Raw genomic sequence first — 25222 nt, forward strand, 5'->3', positions numbered from 1 at the left:
ACAAACAATTTGAGTTCAACTATACACTGTAATGAAAAACTTTAGTGTCTTCCAGTTTCTCATAAATTAAAAGAATTTATATGAACTGAATTTTTCTGGTTTTTATACTTGCGTAGTCTTTTAATAAGTCAGTGAAATCTAAATTTTTTGCAATAGTACTTCCAACTGAAATTAATGCCAGTCCTGACATACGATTTTGAGACATAGTGGACCTCAAATAATTTTTTAGTAATTTCAGTTTTGAGAAACTGCGCTCACCAAAAGCCACTGATACTGGTAATGTTAAAAGAATGCGTAATGCTATAGCAGTGTTTGGAGCGAAAAAATCATTTCTTGCTATAAATTCTAATACTTTCAGAGGAGAAGTTTTAGGACTTATTAGCTCAGATAAAGCTATTAATTCATCATACAATTCTACTGCATCAATGTCAGCAGCGTTATCAGTACTCAGTGCTAAATGTAGGTCTTGGCACTGCTTCATGAGGTCTTCTTTGGAAAACTGATTTTTAATATTTCCAATATCGTATAAAAATTCGAAAGTTTCACAATGACCATGCAACTGACAAAATCTTTCTTCAATGGAAGTTATAGCTACATCCAAAATACAATAGAAACATTCAACTTTAAACCTTTCGTTTGGATCGAGAATAGGATCATCATGAGCCTCATAACAAAACTGTCTTTTTTTTTCCGAGGACGAATGAATTTTTGAGGTGAAAACGTTGGTTCAAAATCAAGATCCTCTGCTATTGTTGTTGCTTCTTTGACAGTTTCTTCAAATCATTCATCTGAACGGTATTTTTTTAAATATTCCAGCGTTTTATTCAAAATCATCTTTGCCTCGGATATGTCTCTGGTTAAGTTCTGCATAACTTTGCTGGTCAAATTAATTTGATTTAGAATATTGTGCCAAATAACCGTGCAACATGAAAATTGAAACTGCATCATTTTCTGAGCCAATGTTTCAGCTTCATGTCGAAATGAAGGATCATAGGACAAGTCCTGGCTTATTTCGAATAGTGCATCATAAATCTCTCCTGATGAATATCGGAGTGGTCTAATAGCTTCTATCCTGCTTTCCCATCTAGTTTGACTCAGAGGTTTAAGTGTGAGTTTTTGTTCAAGATGCTTCTTCAAGACTGCCCAACGGTGTGTGGAAGCACTCCAAAGGTTGTAAATTGTTTGCACTGTGGTAAAATATGAAACGGCATCTTTAGATGATTTGGCGGCATCACTGACAACCAGATTGAGCGAATGCGCATGGCAAGGAATGAAAAAAGCTCGATTGTTTAAATTCAATATTCTTTGCTGTACACCTGCATGTTTGAGCCGTTATCGTACCCTTGGCCGCGCATATTTTCTAAAGGTATTCCATAGTGTTCCAATCTCTGTAGAATTACATCTGTGAGGGCTTTCCCGGTAGTTTCATTCACTGGTATAAATTCTAGAAAGTGTTCACAAATTTTCACTTCTGCATTTTCATCAATTTTCAGAAATCGTAAAACTATTGACATTTGCTCGGTTTTGCTCAGATCTTGAGTACAATCAACTATAATTGAGTAATATTTGGCATGTTTCAAATTCGATAAAATTTCATTACGCACTCCTTTAGAAATTAATTCTATTATTTCATTTTGTGTATTTTTACCCAAATAATGGGTGTGAATCTCTCCATCTTTCACTCTTCGTACATGCTAAGCCATAACATTATCAAATTTTGCCAATAACTCAACCAATTTTAAGAAATTTCCATTGTTATTCTCATATAAAATATCCGAGGATCCATGGAATGCGAGGCACTGTTCGGCTAGGAAATTAATGATTGCCAGTAAACGTTCCAACACTGCTTGCCAACGTAGAATTTCTGAATTTAGTTGACGTTGCTGTACCGCATCGAATGTTGTACCAGTACGTAATCTGTTTGACAGCTCAATCCAATTTGTCAATGAGCGTAAATTTTTTGATGTTTCATGTTCTTTCAAATGCTGATGCAAATTTCGCCAGTCATTAAAACCTGCAGTTGCCAGAAAAATGTCCGAGTTACAGAACAGTTTGCAGCAAAAACAAAAAACTACATCTTTGGTCTGTGAATACACTAACCAAGATCTATTAATTTGTTCCCCATTTTTCATTTTTTTCTTCAGACTGGATGGCATAAATTGACGATTTGACTCATTAAATGGATATTCAAATGTAGGATCTAGTTTTGAAGGACCTTTTTTCACAATAATAATTCGCATTGTATCAGTAATTATTGTCGGCCATGTACTTGGTTCCGATCCTATGTCAGTCTCTCCACCTTCCAATAATTGTTCTTCAGTTTTAGATTTGGATAACAGTTCTTCATTTCTGGACTCTTCAGCTGAAGTAGTAAATCTTTGGATGGATTGTGATTGTTCGTCTTTATCAGTTAGTGAAGATAATCTTTGGTCAGATTGTTGTTCATCTTTATCAGTTGATAAAGGTAATCTTTGGTTCGATTGGTCTTCATCAGTTGATGAATAATCACCTTCAAAGCATTGCTTAGAGCTTTCTCCTTGATTGTCGACTTTTTTAAAATACTTTTTTGAAGTACGAGATAGTTTTTCTAATTCTTTTTGACGTTTCTCTCTTTGTTGCTGGTAAGCAGCACCAGAAAGTCATTTTCGTCCAGGCATTTTAGCCCTATAACCACTGGCACCGAGGCAAAATGGAAATTAGCGCGAATGGCGCCGACAGGGCAGCACAGTACACACACGTAATCGTGATTTGAGTGACCGTGTCACAACATGACATGATATTTTTCACGTCACACTCCTATTGCACTACTGTACTTGCCGTAGATAAGGTGCTAGTCATTGGGGCGAGAGAGCTCCCCACGAGCTCGGATACACACTGGACCCAGCCCTGCTGGCGTTTTCCCAGCGCTGAGGCCGCCCAGCTGGGAGCCCGAGGGGCATGCAATGGAGAGAGCTCTGTGGCTGGAGGAGCCAAGGAAGAGGTGCTGGGCTTGCTAGACAGATGCTGCCCCTCTCTGCCAGGTCGCTCGCTCCCTGCAGGGGGGGAGGCAGAAGGAGACTCCAGGCACTGGAGTGCTGTGAGGGGCTGGGGAGTGAGGCAGCAGCCTCTGGGGCTCCAGCAGGCAGAAGCTCCCCAGGGGTCCTGGGGACCCTCCCCCGCCTGGCCCGACTCTTACCTTGCTGCAGATCTGGCCTGAGGTGGAGTCATCTCTGGTCACCGCCGCTCCCAGGGCCAGGGGTTGGGGCTGCTGCTGGATCCCAGCCCTGCTCATCCTTGGGCTTCGCCTTGGCCCTGCCCCGGCTTCAGAGGACGGGCCGCTCCTCGGCTTGTTCGCGCCGGTCTCCTGCGGGCAGCGGCCACTTCCCCCCCAGGCGGGAGCCGGTAGCACAGCATTTTGCCGCCCCATAAATTTTGCCATCCTAGACACCAGCTTGTTTAGCTGGTGCCTAGAGCCGCCCCTGAGAGCGAGCGATGGAAAGCGGGGAATGGAGTGAGTGGGGCAGGGCTTTGGGGAAGGGGTGGGGCCTCGGGGAAGGAGTGTGGTATTTCCTGGGTTGCCCTTAGATTCAAAAAGTGATCTGGGGTGTAAAAAGGTTGGAGACCACTGATCTAGACCATCCTTGACAGGTGTTTGACCTGTTCTGAAAAGCCTCCAATGATGGAGATTCCACAATCTCTCTAGATAAATTGTTCCAGTGCTTAGTTAATTATTGGTTTAAGTAGAATTGCTGTTTTTTCATATCTATAACATTTACTTGAAGTAGTTTTGTTCAACTGCTTTTAAAAAGACAAAAAGATTAGATACCTATTTTAATTTTTTCTGTTTTTTAAGTTAGACTGACACACATTCAATCTAATTTGGTACAACCCATTCAAAGTACATGGCTTTTGCGCATTCAGAGTCCTTTCTTCCTTTTGGTCACTTTTCCTACAGACATAATACATTATCTGAAAATCTGGTATAGAGGTTAACAAATTAATAAGTTTAACATGATATAATATTCCTCATGTGAATGATGTTAATCACATTGCTTAATGCACTACTGAAAAGTACCGAGATACTACAGTGATAAGCATGGTACACACTATATAGGAAGAACCTATATGGAACAGAACAGACCTTAGCCATCATATCAGTAAAACACACCGGCCCATATTCAGCTGTCAGTTATAACAGTGTGCTCCCTATTGGTCAAGTATGGCACTACAGGTGCTCCCTGACTCAGTTTCCTTCCCCCAAGGTGTGTCTCCTCAGCTCTCCACACATCAGTCTGTACTGGAGATGTGGCTTAGTCCTCTAGCCAAATTACAACAAACATAACCCCTTCTTTTTCAGCCCACCCTGTGGGCCCTGTTCCCAGCCCCTTTCTAGGCTACCTTAAAGATTCTCCATTCTGGGCAAGAATGCTGTCCCCAGGCTTGTTTCCATGGAGTATCCTTCTCCTGAAAACCCTGACTCAGGGCCCTTCACAGGAGTCTGCCTGATCATTGTGGTTTCAACTCCAGACTGACCGCTCGCTCAGTTCTTTTAAAAAGCCCAGGTGTCAGATTAGATGACCAGGTGAGGTTTCTTCCAGCGCTACATTTCTACTTTTCTATTTCTCAAATAATACAATTTAATATCACAGATACCTCAAATATTTTCTTTGAATATAGCTCAGGATTTTTTAACAAATTAACTTCTGCCACACCTATGACCCTTTGTACATTTTTTTCCTGACAACATTGGAATGATTGAGTTTTATCAGCAACATTTTTTGTGGAAAGCAGATTTCAAAATTACATACACAAGTATTCATGAAAATTATATAGACAAGGATTCATGCCAGAAGTGCTTGCTTGTTCATCAAATCAGAGAATAGAAACAATACACTGTTTCTTACATGAACAACAAGGAGTCTGGTGGCACCTTAAAGACTAACAGATTTATTTGGGCATAAGCTTTCACCCAAATAAACCTGTTAGTCTTTAAGGTGCCACCAGACTCCTTGTTGTTTTTGTAGATACAGACTAACACGGCTACCCCCTGATACTTGTTTCTTACATGGTCAATCACACTGAAGCAATATATCTAAAAGTCTGTGGTCAATCTATAAACTGAATATTCACACAAATACATTTGAAGAAATCATAAACAGCTAAAGTACATTTAGCAAGTAGAAACAGAGGCTAAATTTGAACAAATTACCTGTGGTGAAAAATTTGCTCATTGTTTTTCTTTTCTAGTATTAAGTATAGAGAAACCTCCTTCATACACGGACCCTGTCATATACACCCAAACCTTTCTGCCATGAAAACTAGCACAATTTTTAAAATGTGGCAATGAAGTCAATTGTTGCTTATATTAACATCTTTTCTCATTGATATCACAGGCTCACAATCTGCGACAACATTAGCTAGTGAGACGTTGAACAAACAGCACGTGATGAAAGGAGGTAAACTTAAAGCAAGGGAACATCTTTATTTATAAAGAAATGCTTCCTCTGTTCATATAGCTTGTCTTCAGTTTGAATGAGAACCTTCAAACTACAACTGGGGTGCAAAATTCTGTCTCTAATGATGAACTGTTCTATTTGTAGATTTGCTGATCTAAAAATTTAAATTATGACTACTTCACAAACCCACAGATATTTTAGCATTACATAATATATTATGGTATAATATTGTGCAGAGTAAATAAATATAGACCAACAGAATGTGACTGTGTGAAAATGGAAATACATTTTGATGTAATGATATAAACTGTTACTTACCTTGTTCCTCATTGACAAGGCCCATATTTGCATGCGCTTCAGCCTCTTTTTTCCCACCATCGATTTTGATTAGCTGAGCGGTGCTAAAACATTGTTCATAAAAGTAATTCCTTAACCATTTGTCCTCAGTGTTGTTGAAGCAGTAGGCCAAATTAAGTTGGTTATTGTACACCTCCTCGTAGTACTCTTAAAATGTAAAAAAATTTACAACTCAGTCAAAACAATGGAATATTATTAACTTTCAAGAGGAAGGCCTGTTTGGTAAAATCAGATTTATTTTCATAATAAACATATCAGTTAAAGGGATGTTTACTGTGTCCCATTCAACTACATATAGTTACACTTTCTTAAATACATACTTGTTAAACAAATATAAACTAAGGAAAAGGGATAAACTTCCAAGTAAAAGCACCACTGAAAAATGAATTGTGGCAGGAATATGAATACATGAATATTATTTTCTGTATACCAGACCAAAATATATTTCTTTAAAATATGTAAAATAAATACCTGTTATAGAAATGGACTTACTAGAAAGCACTCCTGTGTCAGCACAACACAATGCTATGCAGATGTCAGAGCTTGGAGCAGCACAATCCCACTAAAGGAGAAGGGAACGCTTTATATGACTCTTGAACAACCTCCACTGATTGAGACCGCAAAGGCATTGACAGGATTCAGAATGGGCCTGAGTCTGAAAGAGAATCACTGTCTGTGTCTGGGTATGTATACATTGCTATTAGACACCCGTGGCTGGCCCACACCAGCTGACTTGGGCTAAGGGGCTGTTTAAGTGCAGTGTAGACATTATGAGGACCATCCCACTTTGAAGGGTCCTAAAGCTCAGGCTTCAGCCCGAGCCTGGACATCTATACTGCAATTAAACAGCCCTGAAGACAGAGCCCCATGAGCCTGAGTCAGCTGGCACGGGCCAGCCGTGGGTTTTTAATTGCAGTGTAGACATACCCTTAGCGGTTGCAATGAAGGAGGTAAAGGGAAAACAATAATACCTGAAAAAAATCCTATATGAAACACATTTATTTAACTAATCTTGACCATTTTCATATCCATTTTAAGCATTACAAGTAAAAAAGGAATAATGAAAAAGGCTAATAGTTTTCATGTACATTTTTGTTTCTATTTCCTTAAAAACTGTGACAAATTAATGGCAAGACTGAAACTTTATATTTTGCTATGAATAAGGGATAGTGCATAGAGGTGCTACCCACAAAGCAGCTTTGGAAAGTAAATGAGATTCAAACCCCAAATCCCCTTGCTTAAAAGGAGAAAACAGTCTGCTCCTGCTCTTTACCAATAGCAGATTACTTCCTAGTGGCATGTTGAGAGGACCAGCCAAGGGCTCCATCCACTCTCCACCCACCTGTGAAAGTAAGCGTGAAGTAGCAGCCTCACAGATTATGCTCTCTCCACATGTACAAACCAACAGTACATATCACAATCTTGCCCTAAAATTTATAAAGATACTGGAAATGTAATTCATTATTCAGCTTCTCAGCAACCTAAGTAACAGCACATTGGACACCTTATGAAGCTTAATTAAACTGTTGCTAGCTGCAAGTCCAAAATCCAAGGAGTGTTAATATACTATCAAATGTATTATTTATTGCTCTAAGTTACAGCTTATATGAAATAGGAGAGATTTCCCATCAAAAGAGTCCATTTAAAAATCACAGGAGATTATCTCAATACTCTGCTGAATTAGGTTAATGATCTGGTGCTTAGAGGCATCAGCATCAGACTGAAGAACTTTGACAATAATTACCACATTGTTTCCTCTTACTGTGGGTTTGAAGCACCTATTCTCTCATGGGCTCAGAGGGTCCACAGAAGTAATTAGCAGAACACATAAGCCTTCTGTCTAATTGACAGATGCAAAAATATCAGGCCAAATTTAATGCTGACATAAGGTAATGAATTTGTCTCCACTTAAGCCAGAGTTAAATTTGGACAACTGACTAAAATGCTATTATAATTTTGATTGATATATTGTTTATGTGGCTGGTTACTGAGTGGAAGCCCAGGAACATATTCTTGAAGGATTTTAATGTATTTGGGGAGATGGAGGGGTTAAAACAGACATATCTCTCAGCAGGGAGACAAGGTGGGTGAGGTAATATCTTTTATTGGACCAACTTCTATTGGTGACTGAGACAAGCTTTCGAGCCACACAGAGAAGAAGAGCTCTGTGTGGCTCAAAAGCTTGTCTCACTCACCAACAGAAGTTGGTCCAATAAAAGATATTACCTCACCCACCTTGTCTCTCTAATATCCTGGGACCAACACAGATACAATTGCATGCATATCTCACAGCAGGTCAGACAGTGTTTGGTGAGAGAAACTGTTGGCTAGCTGAAGGTGTGAACACAGATGCTTTGTGTTCAGGAGTTCTGTGAGTTGTAAGTTTTGCTGTTGTTTTTACAGTTGATTAGCTTTTGTGCTCAAAGCAATGACAGGATCTACATGCAGGAGTAGGAACAGATACCCTGAGCTTGCATCCACTTATCTATCTCTCAACAAGGAAAAACCCACCCCTGGGTGAAATCTTGGCCCCACTGAAGTCAATGGAAAAAATCCCATTGATTTCAAAGGGGCCAGGATTTCACTCCTGGAGTGCAAATCTTTCCTTACTGCTTAGAAATCAGAATACCACATCAAAACATTTTTAAATTCTATGTTGAAGCCTTCATAATAGCTGATCTAACAGGGAAACTCAAGCCTTAATGTATATTTTTCTAAAGAACATTTGGGGGGGGGGCGGACAAAAAAAGTCAAACCTCTGTAAAGAACTACTATATGGATTGCAAATGATAACTTTCATGTCAGTCACTTCGGTTGTCTGAACAAAAAGTTATCAGTAATTACTCTGAAGAGTGTTCTGTACAAAATGTACAGCTCCTTGCTTCAGTTCTAACCAGGAAGAGAGATTTTTTCCACAGCCTCCCCATTTTTACATCTTTCATTTCAAAATCAAAACTTGAATTATATATTTTCTAATATGAAATATTCTGAGTGCCTTGTACTATCTTCTGACAGGATTAATTTCTTTATCACCTCAAGTTAACCTTGATGAAGCACTGCAGCAAATGGCATATAACAGAAGTCTCTGTATTCTGTCCATGTGTGCTATTCCCTGTTCTGACTTTTCCAAATATCACATACCCCTTCATCTTTCTTGCCATCCTTGACACATTTAACTAGTGCTTTAACGTCTCTCATTTTTGATCTGATCCTGGCCAATTTGAGTAATGTGAGCAGATTTTTCCCTGTTTGTTTTCTGAAGCCACTTTGAACTCTTTTCTTCCACTCTTCCTGCCCCTTTATTTTTCTTTTGACAACTAAACTTACTTCCCTTGTTGTTAAACAATTCTGTCCTCTTGTTAATTCAACTTTTGCCTTCTCCATTCCTGTTTGTTTTCTCAGAGTTAGCTTAATTGTTCAGGTTTCGCACATCCATTCTTACATTCCACACTTTCTATCATTTTTAAGATTCCATAATCAGCTTCCTTTAAAATACAGAGAATTTTCATTTGAAGAATCTTCTGTGTTATTTTCTTCAGGCCAAAAAATTCTACGTCTCTGAATTATCTTTTCAGCACTTGTAACTCATTGCTACTCTGTTTTATTCTTCTGACAGATTCATTTGCTTTTTGGTTACCACAAATAAGCTTCCTGTGCCCATTGTTGTGCTATCATTCCCAATCATTTTGTTTCCTCAATGAAAATTTTACTCTAATTTTTGTCTCAATAATGTGATGCAAATTCAGTTCCAGTGTTCAGCATTTTCTTCTATTCCCAAATAAACAACTATTAACCTTCATGTAATTGATAACCATTTCCAGCTGAAATAACTAAAATCTTTAAGTTATAATAATTCACTTAACTGGCACCATAGATTAGAGAAAACTGTGATAAAAAGCAATCTAAAGTGGCCACTATTTTTTCTGCCCAATGATCATACGTTGTGTGGTATAAAAGTCTTATTGCGATCTTTTATGTAGGAGATACTGATATATGTACTAAAATATGCAATGTTGCAATACTGCTCCAAGACACAGATATTCAAATTTCATAATGCAAGACTGAATTTAATGCTTGATACCAGCAAAAGCTGATGCTTTGACTAGATGAACAGCAAACAATGTGTGATGAGTGGTTAGCCTAAATATTACAAGTAAATTTAGTAACACTTCCTAGGTGATATGCACACAAATGTCAACAGATATATATATATATATAAATATATATATATATATATTAGTTTTAGGGCTACAAGGCAACTCAAGAAGTCATCTAGTCCATCCCCCTGTGCTGGGACAGGTCTTTCTCTAACCTGTTCTTGAAAACCTCCAACGATGGGGATTCCACAACCTCCCTTGGTAATCTATTCCAATACATAACTATCCTTTTAGTTAGAAAGTTTTTCCTAATATCTAACCTAAATCTCCCTTATTGCAGATTAAACCCATTACTTCTTATTCTATTTTCAGTGGACATGGATCATCATCCTCTTTATAAAAGCCCTTAACATATTTGAAGACTGTTATCAGGTCCCTCCCTCAGCCTTTTTTTCTCAAGCCTAAATATGCCCAGTTTTTTTAACCTTTCCTCACAGGTGAGGTTTTCTAAACCTTTTATCATTTTTGTTATTCTTCTCTGGACTCTCTGCAATTTGTCCACATTCTTTTTTAAAGTGTGGTGCCCCAAAACTGGACTCAGTACTCCAGCTGGGGCCTCACTAATTCCAAGTAGAGTGGAACAATTATCTCCTATATCTTGCATACAACAGTCCTATTAATACACACCAGAATTATATTAGTTTTCTTTGCAACTGCATTGCATTGTTGGCAAATATCCAATCTGTGATCCGCTACAACGCCCAGGCCCATATTACGTGCCACTTGGAACTGGGTTACCACTGAGCCCACCTGACCCACCAGCCTGGGTTTCCTTCACACTGTATTGCTGAGGCAAGCTAGCTAAGCCCTCCCTCAGGCTTTGGACTTCACTTTACCAGCACACATACAGGTAGGGACAGACGCAGCTGCAGCTTTACACACAGATGCTGAGATTAGCTCTGCATGGGAAGATTCAGCTAAGGAATTGCCCAGTACTTTAAAGGGTAGACCCAAAATTGTATTGCCTTGCGCTGCACAGAGAATTGTATAGCGTAAGCTTATGAAATTCGCTCCCTCCCTCAATGTGGAGAGAGATATGCATCAGCTTTTTGCCCCCCCTCCCCCCAGTTATGAATTCCACACACTGGGTTTTAGACAAAATAAAAACAAGTTTATTAACTACAAAATATAGATTTTAAGTGATTATAAGGGATAGTAAACAGATCAAAGCAGATTACCCAGCAAATAAAACAAAAATGCAACCTAAGCATAAGATACTAAAGAAACTGGTTACAAGTAGTAATTTCTCACCTTAAATGAATTTAGAAAAGTTATCTTTTAAACAGAAAATGACTCACAAGCTTAACTACAGGAGAGCTGCTGCTTAACTATAATAAGTGTCACTAGCAGCTCACCTAGAAGAGCCACACTGCATACCTTTTTCAAAGTATATTAGAAATGTATCCCCAACACTGATGAATTCTGAAGTATAGATTTGCGAAATATATATGCCCATACAAACATAGTGCAAAGGAAAATAGGGGAATAACAGGTTAAAGAATATTTAAATAAATTAGACATACTCAAGTCAGCAGGGTCTGATGAAATTCATCCTAGGGTAATTAAGGAACTTGCTGAAACAGTCTCAGAACCTTTAGCAATTATCTTAGAGAACTCATGGAGGATGGGTGAGGTCCTAGATAACTGGAGAAGGGCAGACATAGTATCTGTCTTAACAGAGAACAAAGAGGACCCAGGAAATTATAGACCATATAATTGGTCAGCCTAACTTCAATACCTGAAAAGATACTGAAACAAATTATTAAACAATCAGTTTGTAAGCCCCTAGAAGATAATCATGCCAAATCAACCTAATTTCCTTCTTTGTCAGGGTTACTGGCCTAGTGAATGGGGTGAAACAGTAGACTTAATATATCTTTATTTTAATGAGACTTTTGACATTGTTCCACATGACACTTTCATAAGCAAACTAGGGAAATGTGATCTACATGGAATTGCTGTAAGCTAGGTGCACAGCTGATTGTACTCAAAGAGTAGTTATCAATGGTTCACTGTCAAACTGGGAGGGTGCATTTAGTAGGGTCTGGTAGGGTCAGGTACTGTTCAGTATTTTCATTAATGACTGGGACAACAGAGTGGAGAGTATGATTATAAAATCTGTGGATGAGTCCAAGCTAGGATGAGTTGCAAGCACTTTGGAGGCCAGGATTAGAATTCAAAATGACCTTGACAAATTTGTCTGAAAACAACAAGGTAAAATTCAATAAAGAAAGTACTACACTTAGGAAGGAAAAATCAGATGCACAACTGAAAATGGGGAATAACTGACTAGGTGGTAATATTACTGAAAAAGATCAAGGTTTGTAGTGGATCAGAAATTGAATACGAGTCAAAAGTGTGATGCTGTTGCAAAAAGAGCTAATATCATTCTGGGGTAATTAACAAGAGTGTCATATGGGAGGTAATTGTCCTGCTCTACTCAGCAATGATGAGGCCTCAGGTCGAGCACTGTGTCTAGTTCTGGGTGTCACACTTTAGGAAAGCTGTGGACAAATGGGAGAGAGTGCAGAGGAGAGCAACAAATATAATAAAGGGTTTAGAAAATCCCACCTATGAAAACAGGGCATGTTCAGTCTTAAGAAAAGAAGACTGAGAAGGGACTAATAATGGTCTTCAAGTTTGTTAAGGGTTGTTATAAAGAGGACTATGATGAATTGTTCTCTATGTCCATTGAAAGTAGTACAAGAAGTAATCGGTTCAATCTGCTGCAACGGAGTTCTAGGTTAAATATTAGGAAAAACTTTCTAACTATAAGGGTAGTAAAACTCTGGAATACACTTCCAAAGTAGGTTGTGGGATCCCCATTACTGGAGGTTTTTAAGAACCAGTTGGACAAACACCCATCAGGGATGGTCTAGGTTTACTTGGTCCTGTCTCAGTGCAGGGCTTCATGACCTCTTGAGGTCCCTTCCAGCTCTTTATTTCTGTGATTCTAAAATATTATTTAAACTTTCATCAGAATTCTCAAAATGGTGCATTTTAGATTAAGGTTATTGTTGGCTGTGTTCTATAATTAACATGATTCATGAACAACAAAAATGGTCTATAATGGGGTTTCTAGATCCTACATATTGTGACAAAGCTCTGACCTTGTCTCCGTGGGTCCCGCGCTTCCTGTCAGATTTCACTAGCCTCAGAGGCTCACTGTGACCCTCCACGTAGCCCTTCTCTCTCTAGAGGCAAGGGTCACAGCCTACTGAGCCATTTTCATCATAAGCCAGCAAAGGAGGTGAGGAGAAGCTACCCTCCCTCGCACAATCTCTGTTGTCTCCCAGTCTCAGTGATTAATCGGGGAGGGGAGGAGGAGCCTGGGCCTGCCCTCTACTCTGGGCTCCAGCCCAGGGACCCTAATAGTAGCAGCTATGGTAGCTGACTTTTTGGAAACAGGATGCGTACAATTCCCTGGGCCACTTCCCCACATCAGCCCCCACTACCTCAATATCTACTTCACCCTTACCTCAGGGCCCCCTTCCTTTGTCTGATACAGTTTGCACTGCTCAGTTTCTCCAACAGCGCGGCTTCCTCCCACAGTTCCTGACACACACCCCCACCTGACTAACTGGGAGGCTTTTAACTAGTTTCAGCCAGCCCGATTGGCTTAAGGTGTCCCAATCAACCGCTGTCTTCCCTGCCTTCTGGAAAGATCTTAATTGGCCCCAGGTGTCTTAATTGACCTGGAGCAGCTGCCATTTGCTTATCCTGGTAACAGGGATTTGTTTAGCCTGTGGCTAATATATCTGTCTCCCACTACTTTGCTATAGCCATCTGGCCTTGCCCCGTCACAATATACATGATATATATTTACATTTCTACTATGCTAAATGAAGTATCATCCATCCCAAAATCTGGGTGTCCTTGGCAATCTCCTTAAAAACACTAAAATAGAGAAACCCCAAAATTACTCCCAGATCTCAGTATCTTCAATATGGCTCCAAGGTTTCATGTGTCAATACCACAAACTCATTTGAAAATGGATGCACAAGTAAGTGGGGGATATTTTAATTAACAGTAAATATTTATATGCACCCAGGAAGAAGATATTTCATCAAGCCATGATCTGAAAATCCACAACACACAGTAAACATCTAAACTATGAAGTTTTAAGATGAAAAGGGGTTATCAAAGTAACTTTTGTTCTCTGAAATTTGAATGTGTTGTTTCCAAAGAGCTACACTGACCCTTTCTCTTGCTGCACAGAGTTCAAATGCTAAAGCCTCTGGAAGTAGAGAAGAGTCAACAGGCAGTTATAAGGGATGAGATGTTCATACCATCAGTTAGCAGAATGTTGGGCTCAAAGGAAGTGTGCACACACCCTAAAAGTCAAAAAAGTTGCATGGCCAGGCATACAACTCTTAAAATGTGATTACATGGGGGCAGTGTCACAAAGGAGAAAAAAATGATTACTTAGCATGGTGCCTATACTACTTTGTGAGGAACCCTGGAGTGGAATTGGACCACCTATCAAAACTGAAAGATGTTGAGTACCCAAGAATCCATAGTAAATCCACCCAAGCCACAACAAAATGTATCAAACAAGTGCCCAAACAGTGCGTATCAGAGGGAGAGGTAAAGAGAAGAAATCAGAAGTTAAAACTGGCTTTGGGTTTTCAGCCAATGTATCAAATTTGCATTCTTTTTTCTGAGAAAGACAAACAGCAGAATATGAAGCAGCAGTCTTTGTTAGATATTTTCCATTTCTCTGCCTCTTCTGATATTGAGGCTGAAAGCTAAGGATGGCAAGGAAGATTTTTGATAACACAACAGGAATGTTGAGGTGCTCCTCATCTGACATTACTGAAGGAGTTTCAGTAATCTTGTGGTGAACTTGATGTCTTTCATTCTCTCCTGAGGCTGAAAAAGCACCTCACCCTCAATACAAATTTTCAGTACAGGCCTGAGCTTTAGGAGAAAGGATCAATGATATAAGCAAGGAGTACTACCCGAAAGAAACATCTGAGCCAGAATGTCTTAAGCCTCATAAACCACCTCAAAGAATGTTGTTGGTCACTTCATGTTCCTCAATCACCAGCAAATTTTCTGACTTTTTCTGCTCCTCAGGAAGGTGGTCATTTATGGGGAGCATTTGCTCCCAAAGATGAAACTGATGCCTGGCTTTATAACTGGCCATACAGAAAGTACACTTTCCTTCCCAAAATGTAAATTTTTTGCCATGCTTATCTAATAGGAAGGTCTGACCTGTGTTGGAACATCTCACCCTTTCATTGGTAACAGACTACCCATGAGTCAGGAGTATAGTAGGTTAGGAAGTACAGGACGCCTTGCTATGACACCTGAGGAAGGTTATTCTGCCTTCTCAGATGTGCTTGGGATTGAGGATATTCTTAACAGGGTCCAGCAGTCTAATAGTAATGGGGCAAGTGAGTTTCTTTCTGTTAGGCTCTAGAACGTTGAATAGCCATGAGAGTCTTTTCATGGACTGCTGATATTTCCAATGCCAGAGCCTCTGTCTTATGTCCTACCGACTTCTGGAACTGTCTTAAATCGTCTAGTGATGAATGAGATGAAGGGCCTGAATCCTCAGAGAAAGTTGAAGAAGTAGCATTGTGATAACTGGGCCTTCAAATTTACCCTAATTGTGAGCTCAATTGTAAAAATTGAGTAAAGTTTATAAAAAGTCACAATAACCTACGATCACAAATTTTGATGGGAAAAGGTACAAAATGGAGATAGAAAGACTGAATTAGTCCACACAAAAAGGCCTACTGATATAATTCAAGAATTGTGTTAAGATCATACCTGGTAAACAAGACAGTGAGAGACCAAAAATCAGTGAACCAAAATTGGTGGGTCAGAAACGAGGGTTAATTGGCGGAAAAATAATGAAAGAATGAGCTATTCCACCCAGCACTCTCTTTTGGGGTCCTTAAAAAAACAGAATTTAGGGGAAAAGTGGCCTACTAGAGAGATCTTCACTATCATAGCTCTACTCAAACCATCTCTTGGGACCCCAGGCCTTTGTCATCCTGATCCTGAGAAATATCTTCAACAGATTGGCCCATAGAACGGGACCCAGATGTCATTGCCACTTCTACTGACTTCAGTTGAATCCCATATGCATCCGAAGAAGTGGGCTGTAGCCCACGAAAGCTTATGCTCTAATAAATTTGTTAGTCTCTAAGGTGCCACAAGTACTCCTGTTCTTTTTGCAGTTGAATCCCAAACACCACCTGGGATGTGTGAATTTGCATATATCCTCTCCCCACACCATGTGTCCTTTTCCTTCCCCACTTTATTTCTTCTCTTTCCTATCCCTCTCCTCTTTCCTTCTGTCTAATAAGAGTCTGGCTTAGCTGGCCAAGACTGTATATTTTGCAAGACTGATGAAAGCCTATGACCAGGAAGCAGCATCTGGAAGCAATGTCCTAAACAGCACAATGCTGGTACAAGTTTTCCAAGTCTCAGAGTGGCTGATAAGACTATGTGCTGTGCCTGTGCTTCTCCAGCAATGAGGCTACAAGTGAGAGTCAAAACCAGAAACTGTATTTTCTATCTTTGCTGTTCTTTTCTCTCCCCTTTTGTGTGTATTTTGTTTTGTCTTCCAAGAAACAGGATCAGACTTTAACAGCAGCAGCAACGCCAGCTTCAGTCCAGCTCAACTAATTTCTTCCCTTTTCCCCATAAGAACAATTACTACCATTGTTAATATCATCTAACAAACTGTTAAACAAGAGTGTTTTTCCTTCTAAAAACTCTCTCCAGCTAAAGGGAAAGGGAACTATGGATGTGTTAAAATGTTATATTTCAAATACTTCAACTGTTTTGCCTTCTTTTCTTTATGTTTAATAAACAGTTAAAATGATGTTTAATGGTGTCTTTACCATGGTACTAAGCAGGCTGAGGTCTTTGCATACCATACACCACACTTATTTAACACTGTTTAATACTGGACTATGACAGGGTCTTGTTAACATCTTTGATACTTTGAGCCCATATATTCCATCTAAATACAATAGTAGCAAAACCGTTCTTGCTGATCAGAAGAGGGGTTGTTACAAATCTTCCTCCCCTTCCTTTCCTCAAACAGGCAGACTAGAATACTGACAAATGGAAAGGATAATGCTGCAAATACTAGCATTGGTCTGGAGGTGGGGAAAACAAACATCCTAGGTGTGCTGGGAGAATCAGATGGATGAGGAAGAGTAGTAGGTTTTATTGCTGACCTTTATGACATCCAGACTTCCAAAAGCCAAGACTTCAGACTTCAGCCAAGAGGCTGAAGAAACTGAGAAAGAGTTCCTTTTAGAACCCAAGAGAACAAGACTACGAGGGCGTTGAGGCACTCCTTGTTTGAGATGTCAGCTTCACAGCCAACCTGAAAAATCCACAGAATGGAGGCCCTGATTAAGACTCCACTACAATGTCCAGATCCAATGGGACTGGGCTCAGTCTTCCCCAGAAAAGTGCACACTCAAGAATAAGACAATTTACTTTGATCATGGTGATAAAGGTCCTTGAAAAACACAGATGGAGGGAAGGAACCAGGAATCTTAAGTGTCGGGAACATTGATAAAGCTGAAGCCATTGGCACTGGTGGTGCCATGGCAGGCAACTTAAGCTTTATGGTTCCTGGACCTCATCCTCTTCAGGGACACTGTTGAGAAGTCTGGTACTGAAGGCCCATGTGGTGGGGCGGCTGCCATGAGAGAGAGGGCTAGAGTAGGCCAGAGTGGCTGCGCAGGCCAGCAGCCAATTAGAGAAGGGCCTACTGAGAGGGCTAGGCTAAGCCCTATATAAAGGCTGCCTAGGAGAGGAGCAGGCACTCTGTCCCAGACTTTCATGGGGGAAGGTCTGTCTCTGGAGCAGGAGACGAGCGCCTTGGACAAAGCAGTGCTGGGGAAGGGCAGAAGGAGCTGGGGAGCTCCAGCCAAGGAAAACCCCAGGCTGCAGGCCTTGCTACAAAGGGGCTGAGCGGGTGCACAGGGCCGAAGGGGAAGTGGCCCAGGGACAAAGTCTGACAAGGGGAGAGAAGGAGGGCAGGGAGGCTGCTGCTAGAGGGTCCCTGGGTTGGGACCCAGAGTAGCGGGTGGGCATGGGTCCCCCCCTTCCCCCTTGTCCTACATCTGGCTGAGGAGAAGCATGGCCTGATACAGGCTGTGCTTGGCCCCTGTGACAAAGGGACTAGACTTTGAGGCTGCAGCCGGCCACTAGAACAGGTGCAGACGGAGGACTGGTGATAACACCACACCCCATGTTGACACCACACCCCACTGCCCCTCCAGCAGTGCCCACTGCTCTGGTCTCAACCCCTTCATGGACCGCTGATCACAACACCCACCTGCATAGGCAGTCCAAGAAGGGGTTGAGACCAGAGCAGTGGGCACTGCTGGAGGGCAGTGTCCTGAAGAGGACGCCGCCGAGCGGGGAGCAACGCAGGTCCAGACACCAACAGGAGCAGACGACGGACGGGACACCACCGGCAGAGGGCGCCCCGCAGAGGACAGAGCTAATTCCCAGAGCAACCAGCGGGAGGCACCACGGTGGTGAGGCCCAATCCTGTCACAGCCCGTCAGCACTTCTCTTTCTCTTGCATTTGTGGAAGGCAGCTGAGAGACAAACCAAAGCATCCTTGAAAAGAGGACCTGCTTCAGGCTGAGCTCATAGTGCCTGAGGACTCTGTATTGACAGTCTCATGTTTTGACACTACCTTACTTGACACCAAGGGAGTACTCACATTGGCTTGCTTCAATGAAATGAATCTCTCCGTTCCCAAGGGAATCCCCTGCTCCAACACATCAATAGGTATCTGCTTTGTAGCTGGGTTTTAGATACCTGAGACATTCCTGCCACCCATGAAGGGACCCCTAGAAGCTGAATTTGGCCTTGGCACCAGTAAAATTGGCCCTAGATGGCTCACTTCTTTGAGTTGATGTTCTTGATGCCAACGAGACCTTACTGCCTGTAGAAGACATTGGTACTAGAGCCCTGGACCTCTGTCTGGCACAAACTTGGCCAGGGGTCATCCTCAACTTGCCTGGCTTTGAAGCTGAAGGTAACCTGCGATCTCTATTCATAGGAACAGGCAGCTCAATTGATATTGGATCCAGGGACTGGACTTATAAGCCTCTTTAGTGAAGAAGGCATGGACTTCCAGAGCCTGTGATTGCAGGCTCAATATGTGTAGGCCCTCTACTCAAGCACAGTGAGAACAAGCAGAGGGTATATATATACCATAGTCACAGAGTGACTGGTCCCTTTAGGGTGGGAGAGGGACCTCAGGGAGGAGGGGCTAACTATACAACACACTAAAAATTAATGGCATTTTGGCTCAAAATCTCTCAGAATGGCCCGGGGCATAGAAGATCCCTACAACTGGCCTTTGAAAGGAAGCAACTCAAGTGGTTGGGGCCACACAGCCATGTTATAATCAGGCACTAACTATTTGCTACCACATGAGGGCATTTGTGTGTCCCAGTGGGCACTGCTTTCCAGATGGCTTCTGAAGATCATTCTAGAAAAGGAAACAAGCAGAGGTCACCTTGAAATAGTAGTAATATTCACACACACAAAAATACTGGCTATTAATAGGTTTTTAAGTATAAGAATATAACACTACACATTATATACTAATTATATCAAAGTAAAAAAATCCTGAAACGTACCACAAGATACATAATATGCATAGACAAAAAGGGTACTACCAGAAAGACAAAAATGGGAAAAGGCGAAGGCGAGCTGAACTGTCAATTGGGCAAAGAGCCCTAGATATAGATAGGTTGCCTTTAAACTCTCTTTGTTACAAATTTCAAGGCAGTAATATTACGTAAAATTATGCAAATAACTTCAGGTAGCTGCCCTACAAATCTCAAGAGATGGAACTGACCCGAGGCTGACTATTGTTACTGCCGTAGCTTTGATTGAATGAACTTTAACGTGACCCTCCAGTGACTATCCTGCCAGTGAATAACAATGAGAAATGCACAAAGACAACCATTTCTGTATAACTGTCTTGCACAGAAGCTGATCAGAGGGTGTTGGCATCACAAAAAAGCACATCCAACAAAGATGGACTTTCAAAAGCCTTATTTTCTTCTAGATTAAAAAGCTTGGATTTTCAAATCTAGGAATGTACTGAAATTATTTTGACAATAACAAATGACAGCTGATTTAGTCAGAGTGAACTTTTACAACTTTTCCCATGAGGAAAAAATATTAGAAATTAGGTAACAATGATATAAAATCTCCCATAGAGGGGTATAATGACTGATCCACCCTATTTTTGTAAAATGTGTTTCTGCCATCAGGAAATAAAATATATATTAAATGTTTTATTGTTTATACTAGAATAGAAAACTAATACAATATTATCATTTCTCTTCCAAAAACACTTATCAAATGGGTCATGATAGTACTGGCCAAGTAGCGAGATACCACATGGATGGAAAGGAGAAGGTTGAAAGAGTTGGATATGCAATTGTGAAACCACTCTTTCAATAAAGATAATAGTTTTGAATGAAGCAACAGAGAGTCCTGTGGCACCTTTAAGACTAACAGATGTATTGGAGCATAAGCTTTCGTGGGTGAATGCCCACTTCGTCGGATGCATGGTTTTGAATGAGAGATAGTGAAGAAAACACTTGGATAAGGGTTCAGATGGAGAGTCCCATAAGGCCTAGAAGAATTACATTTAGGTCTTAGGATGTGGGAGGCTTCTGCATAGGGTGATAAACATGAACCATAACTTTTAAAAACTGTGAAACAATGGAATCAGTGAACACTGTATGTTTGAAAAGGAGGGTGGCAAGTTGAAATGGCAGCTATATGTACTCTGACAGACCTGCTAGAAGCCTGACAGTTCAAGATGGAGGATATAAACAAGAATCTTGGGGAAATAATTTTGCAATGGGCTGAGATTACAACTGGTTGGAAGTTTTCTGATTTGAAAAGGTTGATTTGTCGAAAGCAAAACATTTCACAGAAACATGTCTATTTTAATTAGTTATTTTCTTGAAAGAAAATTTGAAGAAAGTATTTCAATAGAGTCAACCTTTTGGAACAGAATGTTTACATTTTTCATTGCAAAATGACTCTGTTTCAATAGTTTTAATCTAAATTTTTAAAAAGTTAAAATAGGAACAAAACATTTTGATTAACCTGAAACTATTTTTTTTCTGGAATATTGTTTTGTGGGAAATTTTGAAAAAAAAATTACATTTTGGAATGGAAAAAAATTGAAATATTGAATTTTCCCATAAAATGAAAAATCCAGTTCCCACCAAGCTCTAGTTAAGACTTTGTTATGAAGCCAAGAAGAAAAATCTCATCTTAAGCTTCTGTGGAGCTTTCTTGTGTGATGTGCTCAGCTAGACAACTTCCAAGTAGTCAGGTCAAAACAGCGATGGGATCTAGGTGAAGAATTTGTCCTCAATTCTGGCAAACTGGAGCGAAAGATCAGTAGCTGTATGGACAGATGCAGTAAGGCTGTGCACTAATGCTGTCTGGCTCAGCAAAGGGCTATAAGTATCACTGTAGCCACATCTTCCTTGGTTTTTCTTATGACTTTAGGTATCAGGAGGATGGGAGAAAAAGCACTGAGAAGATCTTGAGACCACCTTGATCACCACTTTGATAGATCAGTCCTTCAGCCCTCATTAGATTGCGCCAATCACAACACATCTTCCACTCTTCTTGTACCCTGGCCTTCCTTCTCCATGTGTGACCATGTCTTTTCACGATAAAATCTTCCCATCTTTTTGGAGGTCGGCTGAGTGGTCATTTCAGTTGCCATGGGTACCACTTGGTGACAGCTGCAGTCCATCGATTATCAGTGAGCCTCGCTATATGCCTGGCCCATTGCATTTTATTATGCCTGCTCTCAACAATGACATCCTGCACGCCACTCTGCTGTCTGATCACTTCATTGGGGACTCGGTCGCAGATGGAAATTCCCAGAGTTTTTCTTTCCATCACCTTCTCCGTGACCGACAGTTGCTGCTCCTCTGTCTTTGTCAGTGCCCATGTTTCGCTGCCGTACAACATTGCTGGCAGTACTGTTGAGTTGAAGAGGCTGGCGCATGTTGCCTTGTTGATTTTTCCTTGGAGGACATCCTTGATAGAACTGAATGTGCACCAACCTGCTTTCTTTCTTTGCAAGAGTTCACCATCCTGATCGTGGCGCATGTTAATTTCTTGGCCCAAATAGACATATTGCTCAACTTCTTCTATTTTCTCCCTTGATTGTTATTTGGGCTTTTGGCAAGGTATCAGACTGCATTAATTTCGGTTTGGAGCAGTAAATTTTCAATATGACGTGGCTGCTTTTTGTGTTGAGTTCTCGCACCATTTTCTGTAGTTTGATAATATTTTCGGTGATCAACACACTATCATCCATGAATCTGAGATGGTTTAACTGCTCTCCGTTGATGCTGATTCCACCCTTCCAATTCATCTGCCTCATTACCATTTCGAGGCAGGCTATGAAGAGTTTCGGTGAAACCTTGTCTCCTTGTTTCACAGCTTTCTTAACTGGGATGCGAAGGGGAGTATCAAATAAAGTTATATCTGTAGCGCAGTCAGAATTTGCTTCCTTTAATAGTTTGATATAGTTTGTGTCAATGCCCTGCTCTGCAAGAGCTTTCAACACTGCATTGATCTCTACGCTGTTGAACGCTTTTTCATAGTTGACGAAGGCAATACATAGAGGGAATTTGTATTCCCTTGAGCGTTCCAATAGCTGGTTTATAGTGAAAATATGGTCCATTGTGCATATTCCTTCGAAAACCTGCCTGCTCTCTCGGCTGCTTCTTGTCCAGACTCTGAGAATCGGTTTGTTACTATTTTGTTGAACAGCTTGTAGACATGTGAGAGCAGGCATACTGGACGATCACCCTTCTTGTACAGCAGAATGGTGTTGGACTCCTTCCAGCTAGATGGTATCTTCTGCATTTCCAGGTAAGGGTTTCCCAGAGGTCTTGGCCTCCAGCTCTTATCATTTTGATTGTCAGTCCATCTTTACCTGGGGCTTTTCCTTCCTTCATTTGGTGAACTGCATGTTGAACTTGGCTGACGAGGGCTGGAAGTACATGCTTGTTGGTCTGTTGAAGTGTTGGTACTGGGACATTTATCTGAGATGCGAACAGTTTGGTGTAGAAATCTTTGCAGACCGCTTCCATCCCTATTCTGTCAATTACTGGTTTTCTGTCCCTGTTCTTCAGCACCATTAATGTTGACCTGTACAGTGTCAATTTCCTTTTGCATTTTTTGAGGATTCTGCGATCTTCAGCCGTCTTTAAGAGCCTTTCATTTCGGTACTTCTCAAAGTCCTCCTGTAGTCTTCTTCTTATCAATTTGCAGAGGAGGGAGTACTCAAGTTTGTCACCATCATTTCACTTCATATTCCTCCACTTCTCTAGCAAGTTCCGCATTTCTTTCAAGATTCTTCCCTTCACTCTTTTCGGTCTTTCTTTCTCAGCTAATTTCACGCATTGCCTCAACTTATCAGTGAAGTTTTTATAATCCTCATTACCGTTATCTATAAGACTCCAGTCTTCCTTGGAAATATTTGCTTTCAAGATTGCCTCGTCGAATATTTTTGGCCACTGTCTCTGATTTTCCATCTGTAGCGCTTTCTTCTCTGCTGCACAATCCTACCTCAACACCTGAAAGTGGCGCAGCAGTGACCCTGGCTTGTCTGACAGCGAGTATAGCGGAGTGTATTCTTCAGTAGGTTCAACCATGCTATTAAGGTGTCAGACTACCAACCCAGGGAGAGGACAGCTGTTCTCCTTCTTGAGGTTGGGTGCTAGCTAAATTGAGGAGATAAATGCGCCACTGACAACATAGCCAGTGGGTGGATGAAGAAATGGCTAAAACAACACAAATAAATGGGCCCCAACTCCTAGTGAGCTCTTTGATCCATTCTACAATGGTGGTAGGGAGTTCAGTTGACGAGAGGCTGTCTTGAGACCAAAGGATGAGAAAAGCATCCTAGAGGGACCCTGGACTGGCACTGTTCTGGAGCAGAAAAGGGTGCATTTGTTCTCGCTGGTGGCAAACAGGCCTGTCACAAGGGAGCCTCATCTGTGGAATACAGGCTTGAGAATAGAATACTTCAGCAACCACTCGTGGTTGGCAGAGTACGCGTCTGCTGAGGTAATCCACAAGATAGTTGTTTGTTCCTGGTAGATGAAGGGCTATGGGAGTTATCCCATCAAGATGGCACCATTTTCGGTTGCTTCTTGACAGGCACCCACTGCCTCTTGATAGAATATGTTTCAGTGCTGTTGTCTGCCAGGATCTGCACTTTGATTCTTTTCAGGATCAATAGGAAGCCTCTGCAGGCCAGTCAAATTGTCTGGAGTTCCAGCACACTGACATGGAGCAACAACCTTTTCCAGAACCAAATGCCTTGAATTTGTAGGTGCTTTAGATTGGGCCTCCAACCTGCTGTGGAGACATCTGTAATCAGTGTCATCATGAGAGATGGGGTACAAATTGGACACCTTTGCAGCTCTTTGGGCTTGTCCATCTATCCAGGGAAGATAATACAGAAGCTGAGTCTGAGAGGTGAGTGTCTATATGATGTCTGGGTTGGTAAACAGATCTCAGCCAGATTTGGAAAGGTGACATTTGGCAAGAGGTATCACATAAGTGCATGATACCATGTGATATAATAGTTTGAGCCAGATTATTACTGTTGCAGGATTCTGCCTTCTCTTATGTGATAGTCTGAAATCGTTTCTAGAGAGAGGAATGCCTTTACCAACTTGGAATCCAGAAAAACACCTTTATTCGATGGCCTGAGAAGGAGTGAGAGATGGCTTGAAATTCATTCTCAATCTTAAGGAGTGGAACAGGTTGAGGACTGTGGATAAGACACTGGATACTTCCTGTGGGATTTCCCTCTCAGAAGCCACTTGTCCATATATGGGTACACGTGTATTCCCTCCTGTCTCAGATAGGCTGCTACCACTGACAAGCATTTTGGGAATACTCTCAGGGCTGCAGACAGGTCAGAAAGTAGAATCCTGTATTGACAGTGGTCATGTCCCACTATAAAACAGAGAGGGATTTTCTGTAGACTAGATGAATCGCTATATGAAAATAAGCTCTCTGAAGGTCAAAGTTCGGGGAAAGGATTAGAATCAAATAGAGCAGGCTTTGGTAATTTCTAATATCCATCAATATGAAGTAATCCTAAAACCATGCCAGAGAAAAATGGAAAAGGCAGCATCCAAAAAAGAGAGAAGGATAGTCTACAGCTCTTGACTAGAATGTCAAACCTCCTACTCAGAT

General features: G+C 41.0%; 1 protein-coding gene across 1 annotated transcript in view; it reads right to left on the minus strand.

The window, feature by feature from the left end:
• The window catches only part of TTC29 (tetratricopeptide repeat domain 29), a 193257-nt gene that overhangs the window by 143491 nt on the left and 24544 nt on the right, over positions 1–25222 (minus strand). The window contains exon 4 of the mRNA XM_026648148.1: positions 5754–5939. Coding sequence (XP_026503933.1) covers positions 5754–5939 — 186 coding nt within the window. The remainder of the gene's footprint in view (positions 1–5753; positions 5940–25222) is intronic.

Source organism: Terrapene carolina, unplaced genomic scaffold (genome assembly GCF_002925995.2).
Source record: "Terrapene carolina triunguis isolate 2854851 unplaced genomic scaffold, T_m_triunguis-2.0 Scaffold66, whole genome shotgun sequence".
NCBI classification, from domain to species: Eukaryota; Metazoa; Chordata; order Testudines; family Emydidae; genus Terrapene; species Terrapene triunguis.